Source organism: Aristolochia californica, unplaced genomic scaffold (genome assembly GCF_029961685.1).
Source record: "Aristolochia californica isolate CCGP_79_NKW_82.1479 unplaced genomic scaffold, dmAriCali1.0.hap1 SCAF_6, whole genome shotgun sequence".
Classification (NCBI taxonomy): Eukaryota; Viridiplantae; Streptophyta; class Magnoliopsida; order Piperales; family Aristolochiaceae; genus Aristolochia; species Aristolochia californica.
In genome coordinates, this window is record NW_027182257.1 from 5433059 (window position 1) to 5458334 (window position 25276).

Here is a 25276-nt window from a genome sequence, read left to right on the forward strand (position 1 = left end):
AAAGATAAGAAGTGATAGAATTTGAGATTGTCTCAAATTGTAGCTCTGAAACATTGTAAACTCATCTTAGTGATAATATTTATTATATAAAATATTATCTCTTTGTAACCTATAAATACCTGAATTAATGAATATAAAACATCAGGAATTTATTTATTATTATTCTTCTTCTATATGGTATTAGAGCTCTTGATCGGCAATCTCTATTCCTATAGCTGAAGACTCGAGTGGAGCTCTCTTTTGCCCATTGCCTCATCTTGTCTCTGTTCCCGTTCACGCACCTGGGGAAGAATTGCGTCTGTGATTCTGTTTTCACTGTCCTGTTCAGACCCCCAACCCAGAACCCCCCTTTCCTCCTCTGTTTTGAACTTCCCTGAGCTCTCACCACCGATGCTCATGTCGTGCTGCTACCACCATCGATAGAGCTGCATCATCACCGTCACCCAACTGCCATCGAGGTAGTCTTTGAGAGCTGTCGTTGACGAAGTCACACCACCACAGGCCGTCCCGTCATCGCCATTGTCCCTACCGCACTGGTGCCAGGTATTTCTCTTCCCTCTTCTTCATCCCTTTTTTTTTCATACAACCTTTGGTTTAATCCGAAGTCTTGATTAAAGTGAGTTTGGAAAGAAGAAGATTACTGCACGTGTGATTCTCACACGTGCGATAGTAAGAGAAAAAAAATCTAGAAACTCCGACTGATTTTGTACTCATAGCTCCTGAAGAGACTCAAACCACTATTCTAAATACCCATGACCTAAACAAACCTCTTACAGTGCTCATCATCCACAATTCTGTCAAATTCACCTCCAACAATTATCTTTGTTGAAAGTTTTAAATGGAAATTATTCTTATTGGTTATGATCTCTACAATTTCATTGATGGTTTTTATTCTACGCCTTCAGCCACAAAGACAATTAATAATTGGGCCACTCCCAATCCCGAATACCTTACATGGCTTCATTAATATAAGCTAATTTTTTGTGCTCTTGTCGGCTCTCTCATGCCATCTTTCATTCAGCTTATCACTCAATCAAGAACCTCTCATGAGGTATGGAATACTCTAGCTAGTACTTATGCGAGACCTTCTCATGGTCACATCAAATAAATCAAATAACAACTTAAACATACCACTAAGGGATCTCAAACAATTTTTGAGTATATGTAGTTTATTAAAACATGTGCTAATGAACTTGCCACCCTAGGAAAATCTATGCATACAGTGGATCTCACTGAGAAAATTTTGGATGGATTTGACAATGAGTACAAATCACTTGTTGATATTATTAATGGTCATGACATGCCAATTTCTTTAGATAAATTGCATGAAAAACTCATCAACAAGTAACTTTTGCTACGAGTCCATCAAACTCACTCCTCTCCACTTTCAGCCTTTGTCCCATAAGTTCTCACTCCAATTCTAGCAAGTCAGGTAATCGTAATCATCGACAATATGGGGTGCCCTCCTACTACCCACAGCTAGATATTGCCTCAGGTCTCACCAACATCGTCACTCCAGATGGTTGATCTCAGCCTTGACTCTACCTCAGCCATTGCCAGTGGTGTCAGGAAAAAGGACACATAGTTCCACAATGTTCTATCTTTTGCCAGATGCAACTGCTTCTGCCGCCACCACCCCAAGCTCCTCACTACCCTTCTCACTAACAACCATGCCATTCAGCATCATGGCAACCACAAGCACATCTTGCAACCGCCAACTCTCCTATTGGTTCTATTTGGCTTTTGGATAGTGGAGTATTGCATCATCTTACCACTGACTTGAGTACTCTCTATTCACACTCCTTATAACACGCAATGACGATATTATGATTGGTGATGACACGAGTCTTCCTATTACTCATACTGGTTACAAATCTCTCACTACACCCACATGCAAATTTTCCTTAAATAATGTTCTTTGTGTTCCTACCATACAAAAGAATCTTATTTCTATTTTTCAATTTTGTCAATCTAATCATACTTTCATTGAATTCTTACCTACTTCTTTTCGTGTGAAGGATCATTCTAAGGAGGCAACACTTTTGCAGGGTCGAACTAAGGATGGTGTGCACGAATGGCCGTTGTCCCCAGTCCAGTCTTCCCCAATAATTGCTTTCTCCAGTGTCAAGATCACTTAACATGCATGACATCATCATCTACAATTTTCTAGTACATTGTGTCTACCATTCTGTTAGATTTATTGCACCATATGAATTTTAATTCTAATTACAATTCTTGTCAATGCAATAAAAGTCACAAATTACAACTCTCCCACTCCACCCTTGTCTCTTCTTCCCCTCTTAATATTAAATTCTCAAATGTCTGGACCTCTCCAATTTATTCTATTGATGATTTCAAATATTATGTTATTTTTGCTGATCACTTTACAAAGCATATCTGGTGTTATGCTCTCAAAAGAAAAATTACATGTGTTTGATATTTTTATCTGATTTAAATATCTTGTTGAAAATTTTGGTAAATAGATTAATACACTCTATTTTGATAAAGGGAAAGGGGGTTGGGGGTTAGGGGAGGGGATATATGGCAGTGCCATCTCTCATTTTAGGCCTCTTCCACATACAACTGAACACAATGTGTATTCTGAACGACAACATCGTCATAATGTTGAAATAGGTCTGTCTCTTCTTTCTCATGCCTCGATACCAGTTTCTTACTGGTCATATGCCTTCTGCACTATTGTCTATCTCATCAATCGTCTACTTACTCCCACACTTAAATCTTCTTTCACCATATGCCAATCTTTTTGGCACTCCTCCTAAGTACTCTAAACTCTGCAATTTTGGTTCTCTGTTATCTGTGGCTTCGGCCATACTCCTCCCACAAACTCACTCCACGTTCTTCTCCTTGTGTTTTTCTATGGTTCTCTACTAGTCAAAGTGCCTATTTATGTCTTCGGCCATTCATTTTATAATTACTGTATTAAATTAGTGACTTAATAGTCATAATTAAAATATTGTTAAAATAAATATTTGATAAATTATTTTGGTTTAATTATCCCATTACTATAATTAATTAAACCAATGGTTTTAAATTTTGTGACAATATATTATTAATTAATAATATGTAAAAATATATATTATGTTATTGATAAAATAATATATATTTATTTATTATATTAAATTTTTATTACTGTATTACATTAGGGGGTTAGTCAACAAAACAAAAATTTGATCTTCATCTTCATCTTCATCTCATGCATCTACATGATCTTCATCTTCGAAATAGGTGTTAGTGTGAACAAGTTCATCTTCATCTTCATCTTCGAAATTTAAAACCAATGATTTTATAATTATAAAAATAAGCTAATTAAACCAAGTGTTTGAGTGAACAATATTTTAATTACCACTATTAAATCACTAATACAATAGAGTAAATAAAAAATATGATTAATGAATAAAAAAGTATTATATTAATAACATAAGATAGATTTTTTACATGGTATTAATTAATAATATATTTTTGACAAAATTAAAAGTAATTAATTAATCAAATGCATACTTTAATTATATTTTATTTACCAAAGACTTAAATATGAAGTTTAATATAGTAATAAAATTGAAAAATAAATAAATAAATACATATACAACTTTATTAATAACCTAAAAGAAAGATTATTCTAATAACGAGTTCGTGCCTTTAATATTAAAATCATCAAGTTACAAGTTTAGTATATATAAACGACGCATGTTCAAAAGTAATAAGATACAACCATAATTTATTGTTCCAAATAGAAGTCGATATGGCATCTCGAAATTGTGTGGCTCTCATGGATTCTAATGCACTCTGCCTCCGAAAGCATGTTACTTGGCTACCCACATCCTCAAGACCATTGCAATCGTCGCTGTCTGTATCATCCATTACACCTAATTGGACCGCATCACCTCCTCCACTGAGCTTGCCACCTGAATCATCATCTTCAACTTCAAATATATCATCATAATCCTCTCCATGTATATAATTGTGCAATATGCAACAAACATGTACAATTTTCACTTGGATCTTAAAAGAAAATGGAGGAGTGCCATTTAACATTTGAAATCGCTCTTTTAAAGCACCAAAAGTTCGCTCAATAATATTCCGTAAAGATGAGTGTCTTCTGTTGAATAATTCTTTTTCATTTCTAGGAATATTATATCCAAATCCTTGCAGATGATACCAGGTTCATCGATATGGAGCCAAAAATCCCGAAAGATTTGCATAACCAGCATTGACTAGATAATATTTTCCTATAATAGAAATTATATACCACATAAAATAATTGAAGATAAAATAGATAAAAAATGACTGCATAAAAATATATTACTTACCTTCAGGTATAAAGATTTTATCTCGGCAAGTCAATGCGTTCTTCAGTACACGGGAAACAGCTATTGATCCCTCCCATCCAGCAAGTACATAAGTGAATTGCATGTCAAATGAATATGCTGCCATCACATTTTGTGAGAGATAGCCTTTTCTATTCCAGAACCTTGGTTGATCTTCAAGTGGAATGTTCACTTTGATATGAGTTCCATCAATAGCTCCAATACAATACTAATTATACATTTTCAATTAATATTGTCTAATTTTGTATATTAATCTAAAATTATTTAGTTATAGCAAGTGATGTTACCTTAAAGTATGGATAAAACACTGAACTCGTTAAAATCTTCGAGTGTGTGCATTCTGAAGGTCGTTTGGCTTAATCAGAGTGAAGTTTGAGGATTGCATCCAACACCTTGTTGAAATACTTGCTTGTGGTCCAGTTTGATCTATCAAACATCTTTGTTGTGACACTATTAGATTGTTGTTGACTAGCAATTAGGAGGAAATATGCAAGTTATTCTTCAACTAAGATGGTCTTTGTGGTTGATAAAAACCCTTTACTAGTAAGTATATCTGTCAATTTGTGAAATACCAGTTGATTCATCCTGTAAACTTTTCGAAATTTAACTGGTGATTTGTCTAGTACCTTTTGTAAATACAATGGACCATTCATCCCACAAGAACGTGGTACACATCTGTTGCGATGACACACATAGTATCTTCCCATGGCGATTAACAAAGTTGTGAATGCAACCATAGTTGCAACCTTTTCTTCGTCTGTCATATTATCCATGGAAATCTACAAATACAATCGCCTAAATATCATAAACACAAGTAAACATCAATATTTAATCATAACCTATTTGTAATCATACCTATATACAACCATATTCATCCACATTCCCACATCCTACATTCAATCACATCCCTACACAACCATGTTCATTTAACTGTCCACATCCATACTCATCTACCATATTCATCCATGCAATATATAAACATAACAACATATCAAATTTAAATACTAAGCATACTAATAAGTCTTGCAATGTCATAATTCAAACATCATACCTAATATATAACAATATTCCAAAAGAATAGTGTATTTATAACGCATTACAATTAGTTTTCAAAACAAAATTTTAAGCCCCTCGACCCGCTCTTCCACTGTCATCTCCGCAAACATGACCTTCTTACTTGGCGTATCCAACCATAAAGGAGCACAAAACTTCAATTCTGCAGACAGGTTCGGGATTTCCCTGAGGGCTTTGACCCAATCTCTTTCAATATCGAGCTCTTTCTCTTTAGGCTTCATCATGAAATTCTCAAATGTCTGAGCTATTCGATCCATTGTATCAATGAATCTACTAGTGTCATCATCGGGCATTTCAGTTCTCTTTCTACGACAACTTGAAGATGACCGCTTACTTCTTTTAGATTGATTACCTGGAAACTCATCCATGCCTAATAATGGCGATGGAGTATCCCTAACTATATCAACATCCTCGGGTTCATCCATTGGGACATGTTCCAATTCACAGATGAGTTCATCGCCCTAATCTAAAAAGGTTGTACCTCCTGACCCTACGACTATTTTGTTTCCCACCACCACATCTAATTTGTCATACAGGGGGCAGCTTTCACGTCTGTACTTCTCAACATCTTTATGCTCCTACAAGAATCAAACGTCCTTTATATGTCTTGGAATAGAGTTATACTAACGCGGAAAACATAAAAAATATGTTATAGTACATCATGATTTACTGACCTTTATGTAGTCAAGCCATACAAAATTACATGCAGTAACTCGTTGTGTGGTTGCATCCCAACCGAACCCACTAGTGTTGATATAGCTCGTTACCGTTTGGTATGTTTTCTTCCATGATCTTGTTCGATTCTTCACCTGCTCAACAATTTTTTTATTGACTGCGTTTTCATTGAACTTATTAACACAGTCCATATATACCTCATGCTTCCATACCCCGTTAGGCAACTTGTTCCCTAGATTAACCTACCCGACCAAGAGATCGAGCATTTTGCTATCGTCTTCGAAGGTCCAAATATCATATGCTCGACTAGTTGGTTGTCTTCTTGCAGCCATGTATAATCTAAATCCGAGTTGGTCCTCATGGAAAAAACTTTATCAGACAACCTTTACACATCACAAAAACACAAACCATTAAAAATAGAATACCATGTGGTGGATATGTATAACACCTGAATCTCCTCACCACATGGCAAAAAAATTTCATAGCACTTCAAAAATTCTCAACAACATTCTCAAATATTTCAAAATTAATTAAATTATTTTCACTACTGCATATGCACTAAACAATGAGAAAACATACACATCAAGTTCAAATTCACCGAACACCCCAAGTAGAGCCCCATATAACTTCGCAGTCACTACGAACTGTACCTCGTCAGTGAAGGGGTCGGGTTTCGTTGGCTAATGGACGCCCTTGTAGGCGACTCAACCTTGTTTGAATTGGACTAAAAAACCCCTAATAAAACCTAAACCATAAACCATCAAACCCTAAAGTCAAACTCTATCACCTACTAAACTCTAAACCCTAAACACTAATTCCATAACATAATACCCTAAACCTAGACCCCTAAACCTTAGAAGCCCTAAACCCTAAACCCTACACCATAATTCCAGACCCTAAACCCAAAAAACCCTAGAGCTTAAAAACACAAAACCCTAAACCATCAAGCCCTAAACCCTATCATCTAATAAACTCTAAACCCTAAACACTAATTCCAGAACTTAATACCTTAAAAGCCCTAAACCCTAAACCCAACACCCTAATTCCAAACCCTAAACCCAAAAAACCCAACAGCTTAAAAACACAAAACCCCCCAAAACCTTAAAAACCCTAAACCCCCTAAACCTTAAAAACCCTAATCCCTAAAATCCTCGAAATCCTTAACCATAAACCCTAAACCCTAATTACAGGACCCTTAAATACCGAGCACCAAACCCTAAAAATAATCCCTAACACGAATCAAGAATTTAGACCCTAAACCTAACCCTAAATCCCACAATTATGCACAAATAACCCCCAATTAGGCACTGGAAATAAAATTAAATCAAATAAAACACTAATTTAATAAAAAAATAGGGTTTAGTCATACCTTCTGAAATTTGGGGAAAATCGAAGCCAAAGGGTGAAATCGATGCCTAATCGAAGTAGAAATTAAGCAATTGATGCCCAAATGTCAAAATCGAAGAAAATCGAAATCGAAATGGGGAAATCGAATGAAATCAGAAAGTATTTTGGAGGAAAGGAGAATAGCCAGAGAGAAAAGGGAGTGGGAGGCTGAAAGGGAGAAGAGAGGGAGAAGAGAGAGAAGAAAGGGAGGTCGAGAGGGATAAGAGAGAGAGAAGCGAGAGTGAAAAACGGAGAGCGAGTCCAAGAGAAGAGAGGGAGGCACGGAGACGAGAGAGGGGCTGCGAGAGAGACGGCGAGTCTGAGAGAAGACCAAGAGACGGAGGCCGGAGACGAGAGGGAGCAGAAACGGAGGCTGGAGATGAGAATCTGAGAGAAGAGAGGCAACAACGACATCGAGGGCGTAGGGAGACGAGAGAGGGAGTGCGAGAGAGAGAAAGAAAAAAAGGGAAATGAGGACGCGCGAGAGAGGGGGGTGAGAGAGAGAGAGGGGAAAGGCAAGCGTCGCACGTCCTTCATCTCAAAGAAGATCAAATATGGCCTTCTTTGAGATGAAGGATTTTAAACCGTGGAGATGAAGGACCGCTTCATCCCCTGTATCCAGATGAAATTTCATCTGCGCTCCACTCATGCGGTTGAAGATCATCTCGGACTTCAAGTTGACTAACCCCTTTAGTGGTTTTTAATGTTAAAATATATCTTATGTTATTAAAAATAATTTATATATTTATTATATTCGCTCATGTTATTTTTTTACTTTTATTTATTTATTTATAATAATTTATTCTAGTCACACGTAATTATTGTATTAATTTATAATAAAATATAATCATTAAGTAATATAATATAGTTTTTCATTAATTAGGATATTAATATATTTAAATACTACACGTTAAATCACTTATAAGTGTAGTAACCATGTTTATTTTGGTTAATTATCTATTTAGGTATATGTTCTATTTAAGTATATTATAAAAGGTTACTCATTCTCTTGTTTATATCATACTTTCATTTGGGGGCATTAACACTGGAATCTGTTTTCCTGTGCATTTGAACTCGTCTACACTAATACCCAAGGATGAGTTGAAGTTGAATCAATTCATTTAAGATGAATTGAATTCTTCACTTCATTTTAAGTTCATTTAACCCCCCTGAGTCTATCTTCATCTTCACTTCACTTTAGTTCCACCTCGATCATCCTTCTTCTGACACACTCTCCCACCGGTGTTCATCTATGTCCTTACTTCTAGTTACCGGCATATCCATCGCAGCTTCGATCCCTACGCCCTCTACAAGCTCCATTCACAACCTCGCACCTAACCCCGCCACCACCAAACCCCAATCCAACACCTAACCACACTCAAACATTGGTAGACCCACACCCATCATCCCTACCTGCTTCTTCCCTTTTTCGTGTTATTGTCACCCGATCCAAGAACATCATTTACAAAACCCATCCAAAAATTAAACCTCACAGCCTAGCTTTCTACATTTGCAACTGTGAACCAACAATCGTGACTCAAACACTCATTGATCCCAAATGACGCTAGGCTATGTCTGATGAATATGATGCTCTTGTTTGGAAATGGACATGGGAACTTGTTCCCTTAGATACCTCGTAGAATTTGGTTGGTTGTTAAAAGAATTTTTTACTAAATATCTCTCTGATGGTTCTATTGACAAGTATAAGACTCGTTTAGTTACCAAATGGTTTCACCAGCACCCTGGGATTGATCATGAAACCTTTAGTCTTGTTGTCAAACCTACCATTATTTGCATTATTTTAGCCTTGTAGTACATCGTGGTTGGTCGCTTCGACAACTTGATATCAATAATGTTTTCTCTAAGTACTTTATTCGAGTATATCTTTATGTCACAAGCATCGGGCTTCATTGATTGTGATCATCCTCATCGTGTCTGCAAACTTTGCAAGGTCATCTACGGTCTCAAGCAAGCTCCTCGTGCTTGGTATCATGAGTTGCGCCAATTTCTCATCACCTCTAGCTTCATCATCTCTCATGTAGACTCCTCTTGATTTATCTCTCACACAAACACAATTGTGTTGTATATTCTGGTCTATGTGGATGACATCATTATTATGGGAGACAATGATTAAGCTATGACAACATTCATCCACCTTCTTGCTCAGAGATTTTCACTCAAAGATCTTGACTTCTTGACTTACTTTCTTGGAATTGAAGTTGTTCTTCATTCTCAAGTATTACTTTTGTCTCAACGCTAGTATATCTCTGATCTCCTTGCTCGTACGCACATGAAAAATGCAAAGCCTATAGCTACGACCCTTATCATGTCATCTACACTCATACTTCAATCTAGCATGACACTCTTTGATGCATTTTAATATCAGATTGTTGTTAGTAGTTTGCAATATTTGTCTCTTACTCTCCTTGACATTGCTTATGTGGTAAATAAGTTATCCAAATTTATGCATTGCCCTACTACTAATCACTAGGACGTTGTCAAGTAATTGTTGCACTATCTCTGTGGGACTCTGAATCATGGTACCATAATACATTGAGAATCTTCTTTGTCACTCCATGCGTTTTCTGATGCTGATTGTGTAGAAAACAAGGGTGATTTCACTCCTACCGGTGTTTATCTTGTTTACCTAGGTCGTAATCCTATCTCTTGGTGTTCTAAGTAGCAACGAATTATGGCTCAATCCTCTACTGAGGCGGAATATCAATGTATTGCAGCCACTACAGCTGAGATCCGTTGGATCTGCTATCTTCTCACTGAACTTGGGGTTCTTCTTCCGTGACAACTGGTGCTTTATTGTGACAATATCAGTCTATAAGTTTGTGCTTCAATCCAATCTTTCACTTGCGCATAAAACATGTACCTTTAAATTACCACTTCATTCGAAAACAAGTTCAGAGTAGTAGTGCTCTTCAAGTTACTCATGTCTCCTCTACTGACCAGTTAGTAGATGCTCTCTCCAAACCACTTCCTCTTCTTGAAGACCAAGATTGGACTCTCCTTTCGAAACTTCATCTTGCGGGGGGATAGAGATAAAGATAAGAGGATAGAATTTGAGATCATCTCAAATTGTAACTCTGAAGCATTGTAATATTATCTTAGTGATAATGAAATTATTCATTCTTCTTCTATCCATTCACAGCTAATTGCTTTGACTCTTTTGTACTGAAATGTTGCTGAACAGAAATTCCTGAATTGATGAATACTAAACATCGAGATTTTATTCGCTCTTCTTCTATCCATTCACATCGAACTGCTTTGACTCTCTCGTACTGAAATGTTGCTGCTAAGAAATTATTACGGACATTCTTTGGCCAACAATCAGTGCCAAAGGCATATCTGGAGCTAATTTTTCTCTAATTTCACCGCCGGGGGTTTGAATCTGTTGCTTTAAGAAATTAATAATCGAAACTAAAACCATGAAAATGGAAACATCCACGGGACCGTGAATGATCCCCAGAAACAAGCACATGTCACGCTTGAGCCAGTATTCACTGTCCACCACAATTAGAAAACTGCAAGGAGACATAATTTTCTGATGATTTCGGTGATCCAGAGTTTCAGTCACCGATGCTATGCCGCTACTTTGGCAGCTGCAAAAACGAGTAAAATACAGATTTCACATACTCGTTTCTGTCCAAGAGTTTCTGTTTCAGCAGTGTTTGACTACCTGGGCACCTCGACATTTTCACCACCTCATTGGAATCATCAACGAAACAAAAACGAAAACGAGCCCAGGATGTCTGATCCCTGGTAATATTCCCCACCTTCGGCTTTCAGCTTCTTGCAGACTCAGTCTGCAATGGCGAGACCGAACCTCCAGATCAAAAGCCTCAGCCCCAATATTCCTAAAGCTGCTAAAGAGCCCAGCCACAATAAACTCCGGCCCCCTCCCTCTCGCACCTGCCGCTCTAGCAGCTCCGCCACAGCTTCTTTCTCCCGCAAATTGCTACCGATCAAATTGAAAATTGGAAAGACCAGTCTGGAGCATTCAAACTTGACCGAAGTGAGCCTCGACGAGCACAACCGTAAACAAGCCGCAGAAATCAGGCGCCAGTGGGGCACCAGCCCTTACTACAAGGGACTCACAGACTCGGCCCTCTACCTCAACCGCGTCAAAAACGGCGGCTTAAGCCCCTGCCGCGAGAGCCGTTTCAGCGCTCGCACGTCATCCTCCATATCCACCGTCTTTACAAAAATTAATGAATGGGGTGCTTCTTGCTTCAAAGGCAAACCCGGGTCTATTGCTTCTGCTGTCGCAAATTCAAACTCCGATTCAGCCGCTGCTAGCGATGCAAGAACAGACCCTCCTCCGATTGCTACAACTGTTACTGCTACAGCTCGGATGCCTGCAAGGAATTCAAGGGTTTCTGTGTCGGCGATACAAGATGTGATCGAGATTGGATCTATGAGAGGTAAGTTTGTGAGACCTGTAGAGAGGAGTAGCCCTGTCGAAGAGAAGCCATTGAGGGAGAGTGTTGTTATGTTTCCAATAATGAACAGCGAAAGAGATGAGAGGAAGCGATCGGTAGAGGAGACGGCAACCAAAGAGAGGGAGTTCGTTTGGGCAGATCGGCATAGGCCAAATGCTCTTAATGATTTCATTTGTAACAGAGATCGAGCCACATATTTGCGCGACATTGTGAGTCTTCTACAGCTTTGCATGCATGCACTTGATTTTGCTAGTACCTTTAAAATTTTATGAAATTTTAGATTTTCCTCTAACTCAACTGATCAACCCGAACCTGCACCATGCAGGTTTGGACTGCTTATTTGAACTGTTTAATCAAATACGTAGGGAGATTAATAAACATGGGTTCATCAGGAGCATGTTCATTGTAGATGCTGTTAAGGGCATTTATGTTTTATTATCGTTAATTGCAGGTGGCCCAAGCGAAATGCAGTCATTTTATATTTGAGGGTCCTCCTGGGGTGGGGAAAAGAACCATGATCTGGGCGTTGCTCAAAGATGTTTATGGAGCAGAAAGCTTGACGGTAAATTTTCAAGTGATCAACCATAACTATCAATTTCAATTATCTTCAGAAGCTGTTGCTAATAGTCTTTTTCACATATTCTCCACAGATGAAAGAGGAGTGGAAGGAATTCCATTTGAAGGTTTTTATCGAACGCACAGCTTCTTTGAAGTTAAATTTTCTTCATACTTTTTTTTTTCCGAGCTGAAGTTTCAGTCTGAATTCAGGGAGAAGCTATGCCGAACTTAAAAGTACGCATGAAGGTGTCTGCTCACCATGTCGAGATCAATCTGTCTGAACTTCGTGGGTACGAGAGACACGTTATAGTGGATTTGGTGAAGCAAAGTGATAACGTCGCTGAAATATGCGATCCGACCAGTAACTGTCGAAGTAGACAGATTTCTCTTTTATTTTGCGGAATGATATTCCATGCAACTGTCTTTATCTTCCACCTTGATGTTTGCAGCAATTGTTCTTCACGAGTCGGATAAGCTTTCCACTGATGCTCAACACTACATCCGCTGGGTAATGGAACGGTATAAAAACTGCAATAAGATCATATTTAGCTGTTCAGACGTCTCTAAGCTTCAGCCTGTTAGATCTCTCTGTGAACATATACAGCTTCTTCCACCTTCCAATGTTGAGGTATCCTGTCATGGTTTCAGCAATCTAATCTAGATATTATTATTATTTTTTCAAATTTGTTTTAAATGAAGGCAGTACTGAGTAATATTGCTAATTTTTCCAATAGTTTCTCCGTAATATTGTTGTAGATTGTGGAAGTCCTGGAGTTCATTGCCAAGCAAGAAAGCATTGAATTGCCTCGCCATCTCGCTGAAAAAATTGCAGACAACTCCAAACAAAATCTCCGACAGGCAATCCGGTCATTCGAGGCTTCCTGGCAGTTGAAGTAATGGAAGATAATGCTAAGTTTGATTCTTTATTATATATTTGATATTTTAAAAACCAATTGCTAATATCATCATGTTTTGACTGGATATATTTGAATCCCAGTTATCCATTCATTGAAAATCAAGTAATTTTGACTGGATGGGAAGATGTTATAGCTAACATAGCCAAGAACATTATCGATGAACAGAGCCCGAAGCAGTAAGTAATTTATCTACCTTTTCTATTCCATTTTAATTCCTATTACTGTTTGCTTCAGATGCATTGCTTACCCATCCATGTTTGTTGCAGACTATATATTATTCGTGGGAAATTGCAAAAGTTGATAGAACACAGTGTATCGCCGGAGTTCATATTCAGTGTAAGCTTTCACACCCAGAACAGTAGAATTTCATACCCAGCTTGTCTCACCTGTTTCTTTTGTTTCTTGAAATTTTGATTAAAGAGATTCCCTTAGTGCAGACTTTGGTGGAAGAGTTGAAGAAGCATTTGGATGAGAAGTACAAACCCAAAATTGATGCCTTGTACCTGGAATACAACGTGAGATGAAAACTTAATTCCATGAAACTTTATGAAAGAATCTATAATCCCGGAACTAAGGCTTTTAGCTGATGTGCAGCGTGATGGTGGTTTCCTCTTGGATGGAGAAAACTCCGTCGTCCTTCTACGCCGGCCGGAAGAGGCATCCACTATGAGAAAGAGCGATCCGGTGAAGAAGAACATATATCATTTCATGAAAATTGAAGGTAATCACCGGAACATCCCACTGAGATTGATGCGTTTCTGCTTTAATAATCGCTCCCCTATTACCCCCTAACCTTTCTCCGTTTACAGAATTTACAGCAAAATTCATGAGCTTCTACAAGTCTTGCGTCAAGAAGCAGTCAGAAGAAAACGGTTAAGAGAGGTAGCGCCGGAGGGTTGAGTTTCCTGTGATTGTATAAAAAAAAATACAGGATGTGTTCTACAAAACAGAGATTGAGATCGCTGTGATCAGTTACAGCTAGTTTGTGTTCATGTATTTGGTAACGAGGAGCAGAAACTCTTCCTGGAATAAAAAATAGCTTACTACAAGAAAAAGGATTTTTGCTTGCAAAAACAATTCCCGTTAAAATGTGAAAAAGCGAGATTTCTGACCAAAAATATTTTTCTGGCACTGCTTGGGAAACAAATATCTTTGGTATAAAGAAACTGTCACCAAAAAGAAAAATTCACTAGTGAAAATATAACTATAACTATTCATGGCATAACTATTTCACTATGAAATACTTTATATTTTTTATTTTTAAATTTAATCTTGGTAATATTCATCAATGAAATATTTAGGAATAAATTATAAATATTATGTTATTTATATTAAGTAGTTTTTATTAAATTTGATATAAATATAAAATATAAAATAAAAATAAAAATAAAAATGAGTTTCATAAATTATTCAATTGAATTATATAAATAAATTAATTTTTATTTTAATTTAAATAAAATAAAATATACATGTAAATAGTTTATTTTTTATTTATTAGTATTTATTTCAATGTTTTATTAAGATATCGTTTGGTAAAACCTTCCCACATAAATGCAAGAAAGAAAATTTTCTAGTAGAAAATATTTTTGTGGTAAATATTTTCCATCAAATGCCCAAGAAAAAATTTCTTCGGCGGAAAGAAACTTTCATCTAAAAAATATTCTCCCACATAAAAGAAAAAGGATAATTAGCATAAAATTTTGAATTTCATTGCCGAATACTTTTATTTAGAAAATATGCAAAGTGAGGGAGTGGATCATTATAAATTCAGTCTGTGATGTGAAATTTATAAAAATAGATTTTTTCAGAAATAATGCATTAAATTTTTTTTATTGAGTAAAAAATGTGGGTCACTTAATAAGGCATGAAAGTACACATAATTTACAAGTAAAAATTATTTCTTCACAATTACATAATATACCACATAAAAATTTAATAATTTAATTAAAATATGATTGGTGAAATATCTAAAATAATTTAATATTAAAATTTAAAAATAATAATTTATGTAATAATAATTTTTTCATTTATTTAAAAATAATCTAATTAAATTTTTAATAATTTATTATTAAAATTAAATTTACTTGTTGGAAGAATTATGGTCGGTGTTATTCAAATACAATTGACCATTAAAGAATAAGGTTGGCAAAATTTAAAAACACTGACTATTATTAGATATGGTCGACATAACATCTTTCATTGATCATAAGCCTTTAAAATATCTCGGTGAACAAAAATTTTCCCACCTATTGGTGTTAAGTTTTACAAGGTGGGATTATTCAAGAAGAAGACATAAAAGGAGAAAGAAAAGAGAGACAAATATTGTAGGCACGTTAAGGAAAAACAAATAAAAAAGAGGAGAAGAACGTGTTTTGTTTCTCCCTCTTACACAATCTAATCAAATAAAGGAAAGGATTCATAGTCACGGTATAATTCTACTTTCTTAGTTTTCCAATTACACCTAAAATATTGCTTGCTAAATTATGCATAAAAGAGATAGAACATAATTAGGAAACATCTTCTTTTATTACAACTTTGCCTATGTGCTTCCTACTCTTAAGATACCTATCTTACAAGAGATTCATCTTAGACTCAGCTCTGCATGAGACTCATCTTAGACTCTTTAATATGGCTTCTTCAACAATCCCCCTCAACCTATAGTTTGTAACTTTATATTGCTAATAAAAAACTCAATCAACATAAAAAAACTTGAAACGGGAATAACATTTTTGGAATTCTTCATCTTGTTCTCCCACTTATTTGAAATACAGGTAGCATTAGTGACTCATAAATCTCCAAATAACAAGGATGATTAGTTAATGTTAACAATGTATAATCGATCAAATAGATAGCAATAGAGCGATCCTTCATAATTGACAACATAAAAAAAATAGGTAACACAACTTCCAAATTCTTTCATTGTAGAATGAGGAGAAGAATAGATATGGTCTTTCATTATCTCATTATCTCATTCTTCATATTTCTCCTTCTATTTTCCCATTTAAGTTAGGAGGCAACAACAATGAATCCAACTTAAACATAAAGAGAGGTTTCAACAATCAATTCTCCATCATCTCAAAGTATCCCAATAATAAGTACTCAAGAACACAAACTCTCAAAAAATAGATGTTGTAGAAAATATTGGACAACAATAAGAGGAGTCAAAAAAGATATAATGGGTTTTAAACACAAAGAAGTGATAACAATAACTAAGCAAGGTAATGCATGTCACACAAATAACGGTGGTATTAGTAGTACCAGCAGAGTACCCATTTAAGGGCATTAGCAGAATAGTCGTAGGTAACCTTTTGTGTGATCAATCATACCAAGATGGTTGATTTATCATCCTTTATAAAATTGTGTTGTATCACGTCACCCCCTAGGAGAGAAACCTTGTTCTCTAGGTTGAAAAGCCAAAAAATAAAGGTGGAAATCGTCTTCAAACTCCCAAGTTGTGTCATCAATGGATTGATGACCCCACTACATCCAAAGCTTGGTGTAGAGACTGGACATATGACAGATGTTGTGTTTTTTCATAACAACTAAGGGCACAGGTCCGTGGTTTCTCTCCAATGAACACTTGTAGGTAAGTTTTGAGACAACAGTTCACAACCTTGGTTTGACCATCTATCTATGGATGATAGGTGGTACTCATATTCACCGTCATACCCTACAAAAGGAAAAGTTCTCTCCGAATGGAGCTATCTAAAATAGAGTCTCTATCCAATACTATGGAGCAAGACATGCCGTGAAGTTTGGTCACATGAGCTAAGTGGTGTTAGCAATGGTGTGGGTTGTATCTTCACACCACAAAAATGTGCATACTTGTTGAGATGATCCACAACAACAAAAATCACAATTTGCCTCTTTGATGGAGGTAGCCCTTTGGTGAAATCCATGGATATGTCTTCCCACAAGTAAGAGATGAAGAAGACTTGTGGGAGTCGAAAGATCAAGTAAGAGATGGGGCAAGTAGCCACGTATTATTCGACACACGATTTAAGCCCCTTCCACACAAAGGAAAACCTAACCCGGTGATGTGTTTTATAGAATCGTTGTTGTGGGGAAGTGCAGTCAGATCAGTATGCACTTCCGATAAAAGATTCCACATGTAGGAGTCACATCCGTAAGCTGCCTTTAATGTCACCAAGCTAAGCAAAGAGTGGAGCCACTTGTAAGGTGGCTAAAGAAAAATCGTACTACTGAGAAAGATTGTTCGTTGTCATATTTTCCACTCATTTCTTATAATATTTTTCAAAATAATAGCCCATCAACTTCATTATCCACCTCTACTTAACTAAAGTTTGTAGAATTCTAGGGTTTAATCCATGGATAACTTGGTTTGAGAAGAAGAAGTAAGAAAACGAAAGGAGGAAGAGAGGAGAAGATGAGATGGAGAAGGCAATAGCACGAGTTGAGGAGAGAAACTTTATGAATTAAGAGAGAACACAAGAAAGATCTCTTCCCCATCTCTTTCTTATTTATATTGGTTGGGAACGGATGCCCTAATACATAATAATAATAAAAAGAATACTAAAACTAACTACTAATTATAGCTTATGCCACTCACTTTCATACTTACATAGAATACCATTCAAACTACTTCAACACTCTCCTTCAAGTTGGGGAGAAAACATCAAATATTCCCAACTTGGAGCAGGTATCTATGAGTGACTTTGCAACAATAGAGTTCGTGAAGGTATCCGCCAATTGATTCTTTGGAGGGATATATTGCATAGATATTATTCTGGCTTGAAGTTTTTGGTCATATGAAATGACATTCTATCTCAATGTGCTTGGTTCCATCATGAAAGACCAAATTGGTCGCAATATAGATAGATGCCGGATTTTCATAGTGAAACTGTTTAGACTTGGTTATTTAGAATCCAAGTTCAATCATGAATGATTTTAACCATAACAATTCACTTATTGCAAGTGTCATAGTTTGATATTCCGCTTTCGCACTCAATCTAGCCACTAAATTTTTCTTTTTTCTTCTTCAGGTGACTAGATTGCTCCCAATAATTGTGCAATAATTAGAGGTGGAGTTTTTTTATCATCAGGGGACCCATCCCAGCCAGCATCAACAAAACGTTCAATTTCTGTATGACCATAACATTTATATATTAGCCTTTGACCTGGACTTTTCTTAAGATACCGAATAATTCTTTCCAATGCCTCCCAATGCGATTGTTGTGGTTGATGCATATACTGGTTGATAACACTGGACCGAATAGAAAATATCTAGTTTTATGATTGTAAGATAGATCAGTTTTTCAACTAATTGTTGAAACAAACCAAGATCAACATTACTAGTAGTTCCTAAACACAACTTAACATTAGGTTCCATGTGTGTGTCTGTCGGCTTGCATCCAAACATCTCAGTCTCCTTCAACAAATCAAGTACATACTTCCTTTGTGACAGGATTATACTATGTCTGGACTGAAGAACTTCAATCCCATGGAAGTACTTGAGAAACATGAGGTTCTTGGTTTGGAACTCCTTATTAAGGTCCTGATTTAACTGTTGAATGCCACCAAAGTCATTGCTCGTAATAATAATGTCATCCATATATACTGCTATAAGAATGTTGCCCTAAGTGGAATTTCTGGTAAACGTGAATGTTGCCCTAAGTGGAATTTCTGGTAAACGTGAGCACTATCACACCTCTTAAACCCAAGTTTCTTAACCACAATGGTAAATTTATCAAACCAAACCGGTAGAGACTATTTCAACCCATATATTACTTTATTCATCCGACATACTTTCTCTCCCTCAACCACATAACCAAATGATTGGCACATGTAAACTTCCTTAGAGAGTATACCGTTCAAGAAAGCATTCTTGACATTTAACATATGTAACTCCCATTTAAAATTGGCTATAAGAGAAATAAGGACTCTGATCGAGTTCATCTTGGCAATAGGAGAAAAAGTTTCATCATAATCAACACCATAGGATTGAGTATAACCTTTACCAATCAACTGAGCCTTATATCTAGCAACATATTGAAACTTAGAATTCCATGAAGAGGATTAATGGGTGAGAAGAAGAAGAAGAGTTGTGGAGAAAAGGTTTTAGGAGAAGAAGAAGAAGAGTGACGAATTTAAAGAAAAAATGAGGTAGATCAAGGTAATAGATTTGTCCAAACCCTCCCCATTAAGTTATTTGTATATATACAGTTTTGTAGTTTTAAAAAAATTTAATTCATTGATAGTTTATTTTTTGAGTACATTTTTATGTATTCAAGCACATTATATATAGACATAAAAGTATTATTTATTTTTGTCTTATTTTTATGTATTTTATTATTATTTTTTAAATAGGTACTTGAAAAAAGTTTAAAAAAATATTTTCTGGAGAAAATTTCTACAGCTAAATGTTAAATATATAATTTTAATTAATAAAATAAAAAATATATAAATAGTAGTTTTCTGTGATTTATTTTTGCCAATAGATATTTTTCAGAAAAAATTTAAAAGAGAAAAATTTGAAAATATTTCACCGAAAATACTTAATTTATTATAAATAAAAAAAAGTTAGGTTGTAGAATAGTTAGCCGATAATTATTTTATAAAAAATATTTTTGTATGAAACATTCTACTGCCAATTACTTAGTTATTTGCGGCACGATTTTTTTTTTCGATTGGTTGTCAACAGTGAAATTGGTAGGTAAATTTTTTTTTACCATTTTCGTCATTTAGAGGTAAATTGTTTCCCTCACAAAATCCTAGTTTCTTGTAGTGTAACTCGTTCACTAATTTGTAAATGTATTCAGAAGAATCGATCTGATAATTGATGACAAGAGGTCTCTGAGTATATGTGGAGCCTTGTTTGAATACTAGGTTGCTTGAACCGAAGCGATCAGTTGCCGCCGTCAAGGTTACTTTCTGGTTTGGATAGTTCAATTGAGCAAGAGAAAGAAAGTAGGCATGACTGAACTGCGTGTAGTGAGTCCCAGAGGTTTTTGTTTGCTAAAAGGATGAATCCAGCTACATTTTCTTTAATAGAGAAATGGTGGAAGAAGAAACGAAACATATATTTACACTATCGCCGGGTCCCCGCCAGCAGTGGACGATGCCTGATCTGTTTCCGTCTTTATTTCTTGTTTTCCATTTTCCAAATCGCCATAAAACTGTGCAGTGGTTACGTAGTTCCTCCCCAAAAATACTTCTTCCGTCTCGGACACAGCCTCCGGCACCGGCACCGGCACCGGGAATTCGCTCTGGCTGCTATTCACCAACCGCCTCTCCATAACCTCCAATATCACGTGTCGTCCGGTGCGTTCTTGCTGTTCATCGCTGTCCGGCGCGGAGGACGAGTATTCCGGCGACTTGGCGGCGGGGTCGAGCTGGAGACGACAGACAGGACAGGTAGTGTGCTGATCTAACCAGAGATCAATGCAATCTCGATGGAAGATATGGTAGCATCCGGTGATGAGCCTGAGAGTGTCTCCTTGGGAGAACTCTCCAAGGCAGACTGCGCATTCCTGGCCGTTCGTTGCAGATTGCGAATCATCTTTGGCGTAAGCAAAGGTGGGGAAGGCGGCTATAAGGGAGGGATCCAGTCCGCTGCTGAAGGCTGCCGAGTGGTGGGTGTCGTCGGCGGTATTGGAGGTCTGCCGCCGCGATAAAAACGACCTGCCGAATAATTCTATCACGTAGCGGCAGATATATATCCCGAAGAAGCCGATAAGAAGGCTGACGATGACGATGAATGAGATAAGTAAGGGGAGGAATCGCCGACTGTATGGTCCCGTCGGGGAGTTGTAAGATTCCGGCAACTGCTGGACGGCGGACATCGCGTAGATTAGAGAGCTCCGCCATTGGGTATATGCATGGATAAACGAGGAAAGGATTTCTTTTGGTTATCTGCTGGTTGTTTTGTCGGTTTGCGTACTCGTATAAAATTTTCTTTTCCAGAGAAACTGTAGCATCTCGAATCAAAAGCAGTAGAGAAGAAAAGGTGAAGAGATCCACCGTTTAATGCGGAGGAGGAGGTCAGTTTGGACTCTACGGCCGAACTCAGAGCCTTGACCGTGGCCGACTCAGATCCTTGACCGGGCCTGTTGTATGCGTCGGATCACTTTCAGTAAAACTCGGAAACCAAATCGTGTTAATGGTAGCGTTTGGAAAGAAAAAAGAGGAAGCCGGATCCGAGCAAACAGTGATTAAGGTAAAAGTAATAGGACTCTTTCCAATTTCATCTCCTTTTATTTATCACACATTGCAGAAACTTTCTTCTTCTTTTCTTCACTCTTTGAATTCTTAACAACCAATCTAACCTCTGCAAATGAATTATTTTTTTTTTTCCTGAATTTGATAGATACAGAGCTGAATATATGAAACAAAATAGAACATCCGAGATGCAAAACCAAATATAGCAACATCGGGGCCAAATAAGAGTGACAATCAACCCACCCTTGCGCAGAGAAGGAAATAATGTTACTCTTCTATTTCAGCAGTTCACACTCGTAATTTGTATGCTCCAGCATAGGACCCAGCTTTACCAACTTGGGCACCACAATGTTGTCTCTAATGGCACAGCCTAAGGGGTTCTCCCAGTGCAGAAGAGACCCCACGAGGTTCGCCCTTATGGTTAAAGGGAAGACCCGGCTCCATCTCTCTCTGCCATATTCTTGGAGTGCTTCCTCCAACTGAGTTTTGTCACTCTTCTGTGCCGCCGCGACCTTTTTGGCCAGAGCAATCGCGTCTTCTAGTGCACAGCATGCGCCCTGCCCCAGATTGGGCGTCATGGGATGCCACGCATCACCGGCGAGCACAACCCCTCCCGCCGACACGCTGGGGCTCACCATCGGCCACAACCAGCGGTCCGCGAGGGGCGTTTTACTCACTGTCTCATCCGGGGTCGCGTTTATGGCCACAAGAAGCTCCGAGTTCCAGCCTCCTACTAGCTCCAGAGCTTGCCTTTTCAATATGGATGGATTTGTAATCTTTGGACCTGGAGATGAACTGTTGTAGCAGATGAACCAGTAAACCTTGGTAGGAGAAATTGGAACAAGGCCAGCGCGCAAGCCTCTGCCATAGGTGTAGATCACTTTCGGTTCGAAAGGCTGGCCATTGGGGTAGACTGCAAGCCCCCGGAAGGCAGATTGCCCAACGTAACGCGGTGCGGAGAACCCCATCCACCTTGCAATTGGTGAACGAATTCCATCACATCCAATGACAATCTGCTTGAAAGAACATTTGCAACAACTGTAAGCTTCTGAAAATGAAATCAAAACAAATGAAGCTCAACAAGTTTTTTCTTAGTTATTGTGAGACATGAAATGTGAAAGAGGCGGAGACGATCACCTGCGAAATTAACCGTGTGCCGTCCTCAAGCTCTAATAAAACATCGCCGGTTTCACATCTGCTGATTGTTTTCAGTCTTGATGAGAAGCGAATTGAGTCTGCTGGCAACTCATTGGCAAGAGTCTCCAAAAGCAGTCCCCTTTCCACAGCACGAACTTCTTGACTGCCCAAGAAGAAGACGGTACGTCAATTGCGGGATAGTGTAAGAGAATCAAGCCGAAGAAGGAAGAGTGTCACTCATTACCCACCTAGGTGATTCCTCTGAGAATGTGAAGGAACGCAGTTCTCTTCCATCAACAGATTTTATCGCCATCCTGCACAAAGCTGGTACGATGAAAAACTTCAGATAAAAGATACTATAGATAATAGTAATTATAGTTAATATGCTAAAATTGTCACTGGTTTTACCCTTGAATTTCAAGAAACTGGCCACGAAGATAATCTCCCACGCCGAGTACATCTAAGGCACGCCAACCGTTCTTGAAAAGGGTTAAAGAAGTCCCGCCGGTACGGAGGGATTCCGTTTGTTCGAGCACCAACAACTCCACCCCAAGCCTGAAGCCAAGTTACTAATTGGGGAAATCCTGTTCCAAAAAGAGAACAAAAAGTAAAACAAAACAGAAAGACGGAAGAAGTAGATCAAACCTGTGGAGTGAGAGCGCCGTGGCGAGCCCTGCGATGCCTGCTCCGACGACGACGACCTTCTCCTTTCGTACGTTCCATACAGTGAATGGCCTTCTTCTTGCTCGATTCAGTAAGGGTAACTTCTTTTGTTGAGTTTTCCGGACAGAAGGAGGCGAGAGAGGTGACTGAACAAGGGGCTTAGCAATGGAATTCGACGACATGGGCGCGCGGCTACAATGATAACCGCAAGAGAAGTAGACGAATCGAACACCAGATCAACATCCCCTCCACCCAAGCTCCGCCAGCCGCTAAAACATGTGGTGCACAAGCATCCGTTTTGACAGTTTTAGTACCAGCCACATACTGACTATTGAGTTAGGTGATTTGCTATACTTATTTAATTAAATCCAATTTAGTTTTTGTATGCAATAGCTATAGTCAAATAATACTTCCATAAAGCTAATCAATTTTACATTTATGACCACCCTCTTAGAACTCCTATTCAACATCCTTGGATCAATTCGATGTTCTTCATATTTATTAAGCCAAATTTTGTATACCTTTAATATCATAATCTCCATTTGTTTTCTTCCTTAAATACTTGAAATTGGTATTGTTTGACTACCCCAACCATCACACATCAATGTGCACCTCCATCTTTGCCGATCATCCTTAGATTATGCTGCATATAAACTCATTTCCTCCATTTCCTTACACAATAAAGAGCTCCCATTACCTTGACAATGAGCTATATTGTTTTAATAAAGTACTCATTTTGTGCAAGGTGTGTAGGAAAATGCATTATAGTACACCATTGTATGCGTTCACTTATTCAATCCACCTTTTCAAATTTCTTTTAGCTTGCATTGAGCAAACTCCATAGTTCAAGTTTCAAATGGGTCCATTATTCCTACCTTCTTCATTTGTAGAATAATTTCATATTCGCTAAACACATATATATATATATATATATGTAGCTTTCCTCCTGGATAACTTGGAAGAATGACTTAGAGTTAGTGTGTCAACAGTTTTGAACCTCATTAACTATGTCTCTACTATATCCTGCAATAGTAAAATCTTTTTTTTTTTTTTTAACTTGGTTGGATGTACAACAAAGACTAGCACCTCATGTTTGTTCCATATCTCTATTCTTCCTGACAAAGATTTTCTAATGATTCTATCATTGTTTGCAACATATTTGTGGCCATTTTATTCTCCATGTTACTATCATTATATACTCTCCATACTAACATCGTAAGATATCAAAAAAATTGTCTTCTGTTATGGACTCCATAGCATCTAGAGTCACTGCTAGACATAGGAGTTAATGGATGTCACTTTCAGGTTAAGTTAGTGGTTGGGTTAAATGTAATTTATGTTTAAGTTGTGGGCCAATTCATGTCTTCAATTTGTAAGTGTCATCCCTAACCCTTGGTTATAAGGGTGACGGAATTGAGAATGGAGGTCAACCATTAATTTAAACTAGTGTAACTGAGATCAAGTACTCTCTCCAACGAGGCCTCAGGGTGGAGTTCCTTCGGAAGCTCAACGTCTCACAACATAGGTCGTTCTAAGCATCCTAAATCATTTCCAACGTCGTCATCCAATCTGGAAGCCATAGGAGATCGCCGGGTGACTAGATCCATGGCAAGGGAACCTAACATCTTGGTATCAGAGAGGACCACCGTTGGCGATTCCTCTTCCCCTACTGATTTGCAAAATTTTGTGGAGGAAAATCGTGTGGAGGTTCAAACTCGGGTTGACGCACTGCAACATGAAGTTTTTTCCCTCAAAGACAACTTCCAGCAAATGATGGTTCTAATGGAAGAAGGGTTTGCTCAGATTATGGCTCAATTAGGAAGCTCCTCATGCCCTTTCCGACCACCCACCACCCCATCCCCCTCCAACACCACCACATTTGCGCCAACCA

General features: G+C 37.7%; 3 protein-coding genes across 4 annotated transcripts; 1 reads left to right on the forward strand and 2 right to left on the reverse strand.

Moving 5' to 3' along the window:
* Positions 1 to 11301: 11301 nt before the first annotated feature.
* Positions 11302 to 14284, forward strand: LOC137935205 (replication factor C subunit 3-like). The gene is made up of 11 exons (XM_068779898.1): positions 11302 to 12141; positions 12384 to 12494; positions 12583 to 12615; positions 12701 to 12863; positions 12940 to 13118; positions 13247 to 13383; positions 13488 to 13583; positions 13674 to 13743; positions 13845 to 13922; positions 14002 to 14128; positions 14217 to 14284. The coding sequence occupies exons 1-11, from the start codon at positions 11302 to 11304 to the stop codon at positions 14282 to 14284; spliced, it is 1902 nt and encodes a 633-aa protein (XP_068635999.1).
* A 6166-nt stretch (positions 14285 to 20450) lies between these two features.
* Positions 20451 to 21209, reverse strand: LOC137935206 (RING-H2 finger protein ATL29-like). Its single transcript, XM_068779899.1, has one exon. The coding sequence runs from the start codon at positions 21207 to 21209 to the stop codon at positions 20451 to 20453; it is 759 nt and encodes a 252-aa protein (XP_068636000.1).
* Positions 21210 to 21693: 484 nt separating this feature from the next.
* Positions 21694 to 23548, reverse strand: LOC137934848 (monooxygenase 2-like). Of its 2 annotated transcripts, XM_068779399.1 has the most exons (5): positions 23368 to 23548; positions 23131 to 23277; positions 22971 to 23036; positions 22723 to 22885; positions 21694 to 22598 (listed from the first exon to the last, which is right to left on the reverse strand). In XM_068779399.1, the coding sequence occupies exons 3-5, from the start codon at positions 23033 to 23035 to the stop codon at positions 21861 to 21863; spliced, it is 966 nt and encodes a 321-aa protein (XP_068635500.1). In that variant the 5' UTR covers position 23036; positions 23131 to 23277; positions 23368 to 23548; the 3' UTR covers positions 21694 to 21860. The 2 variants fall into 2 exon arrangements, with proteins under 2 accessions (XP_068635500.1, XP_068635499.1); XM_068779398.1 differs by lacking the exon at positions 23368 to 23548 and having other exon boundaries at positions 22971 to 23046; positions 23131 to 23264.
* Positions 23549 to 25276: the final 1728 nt, after the last annotated feature.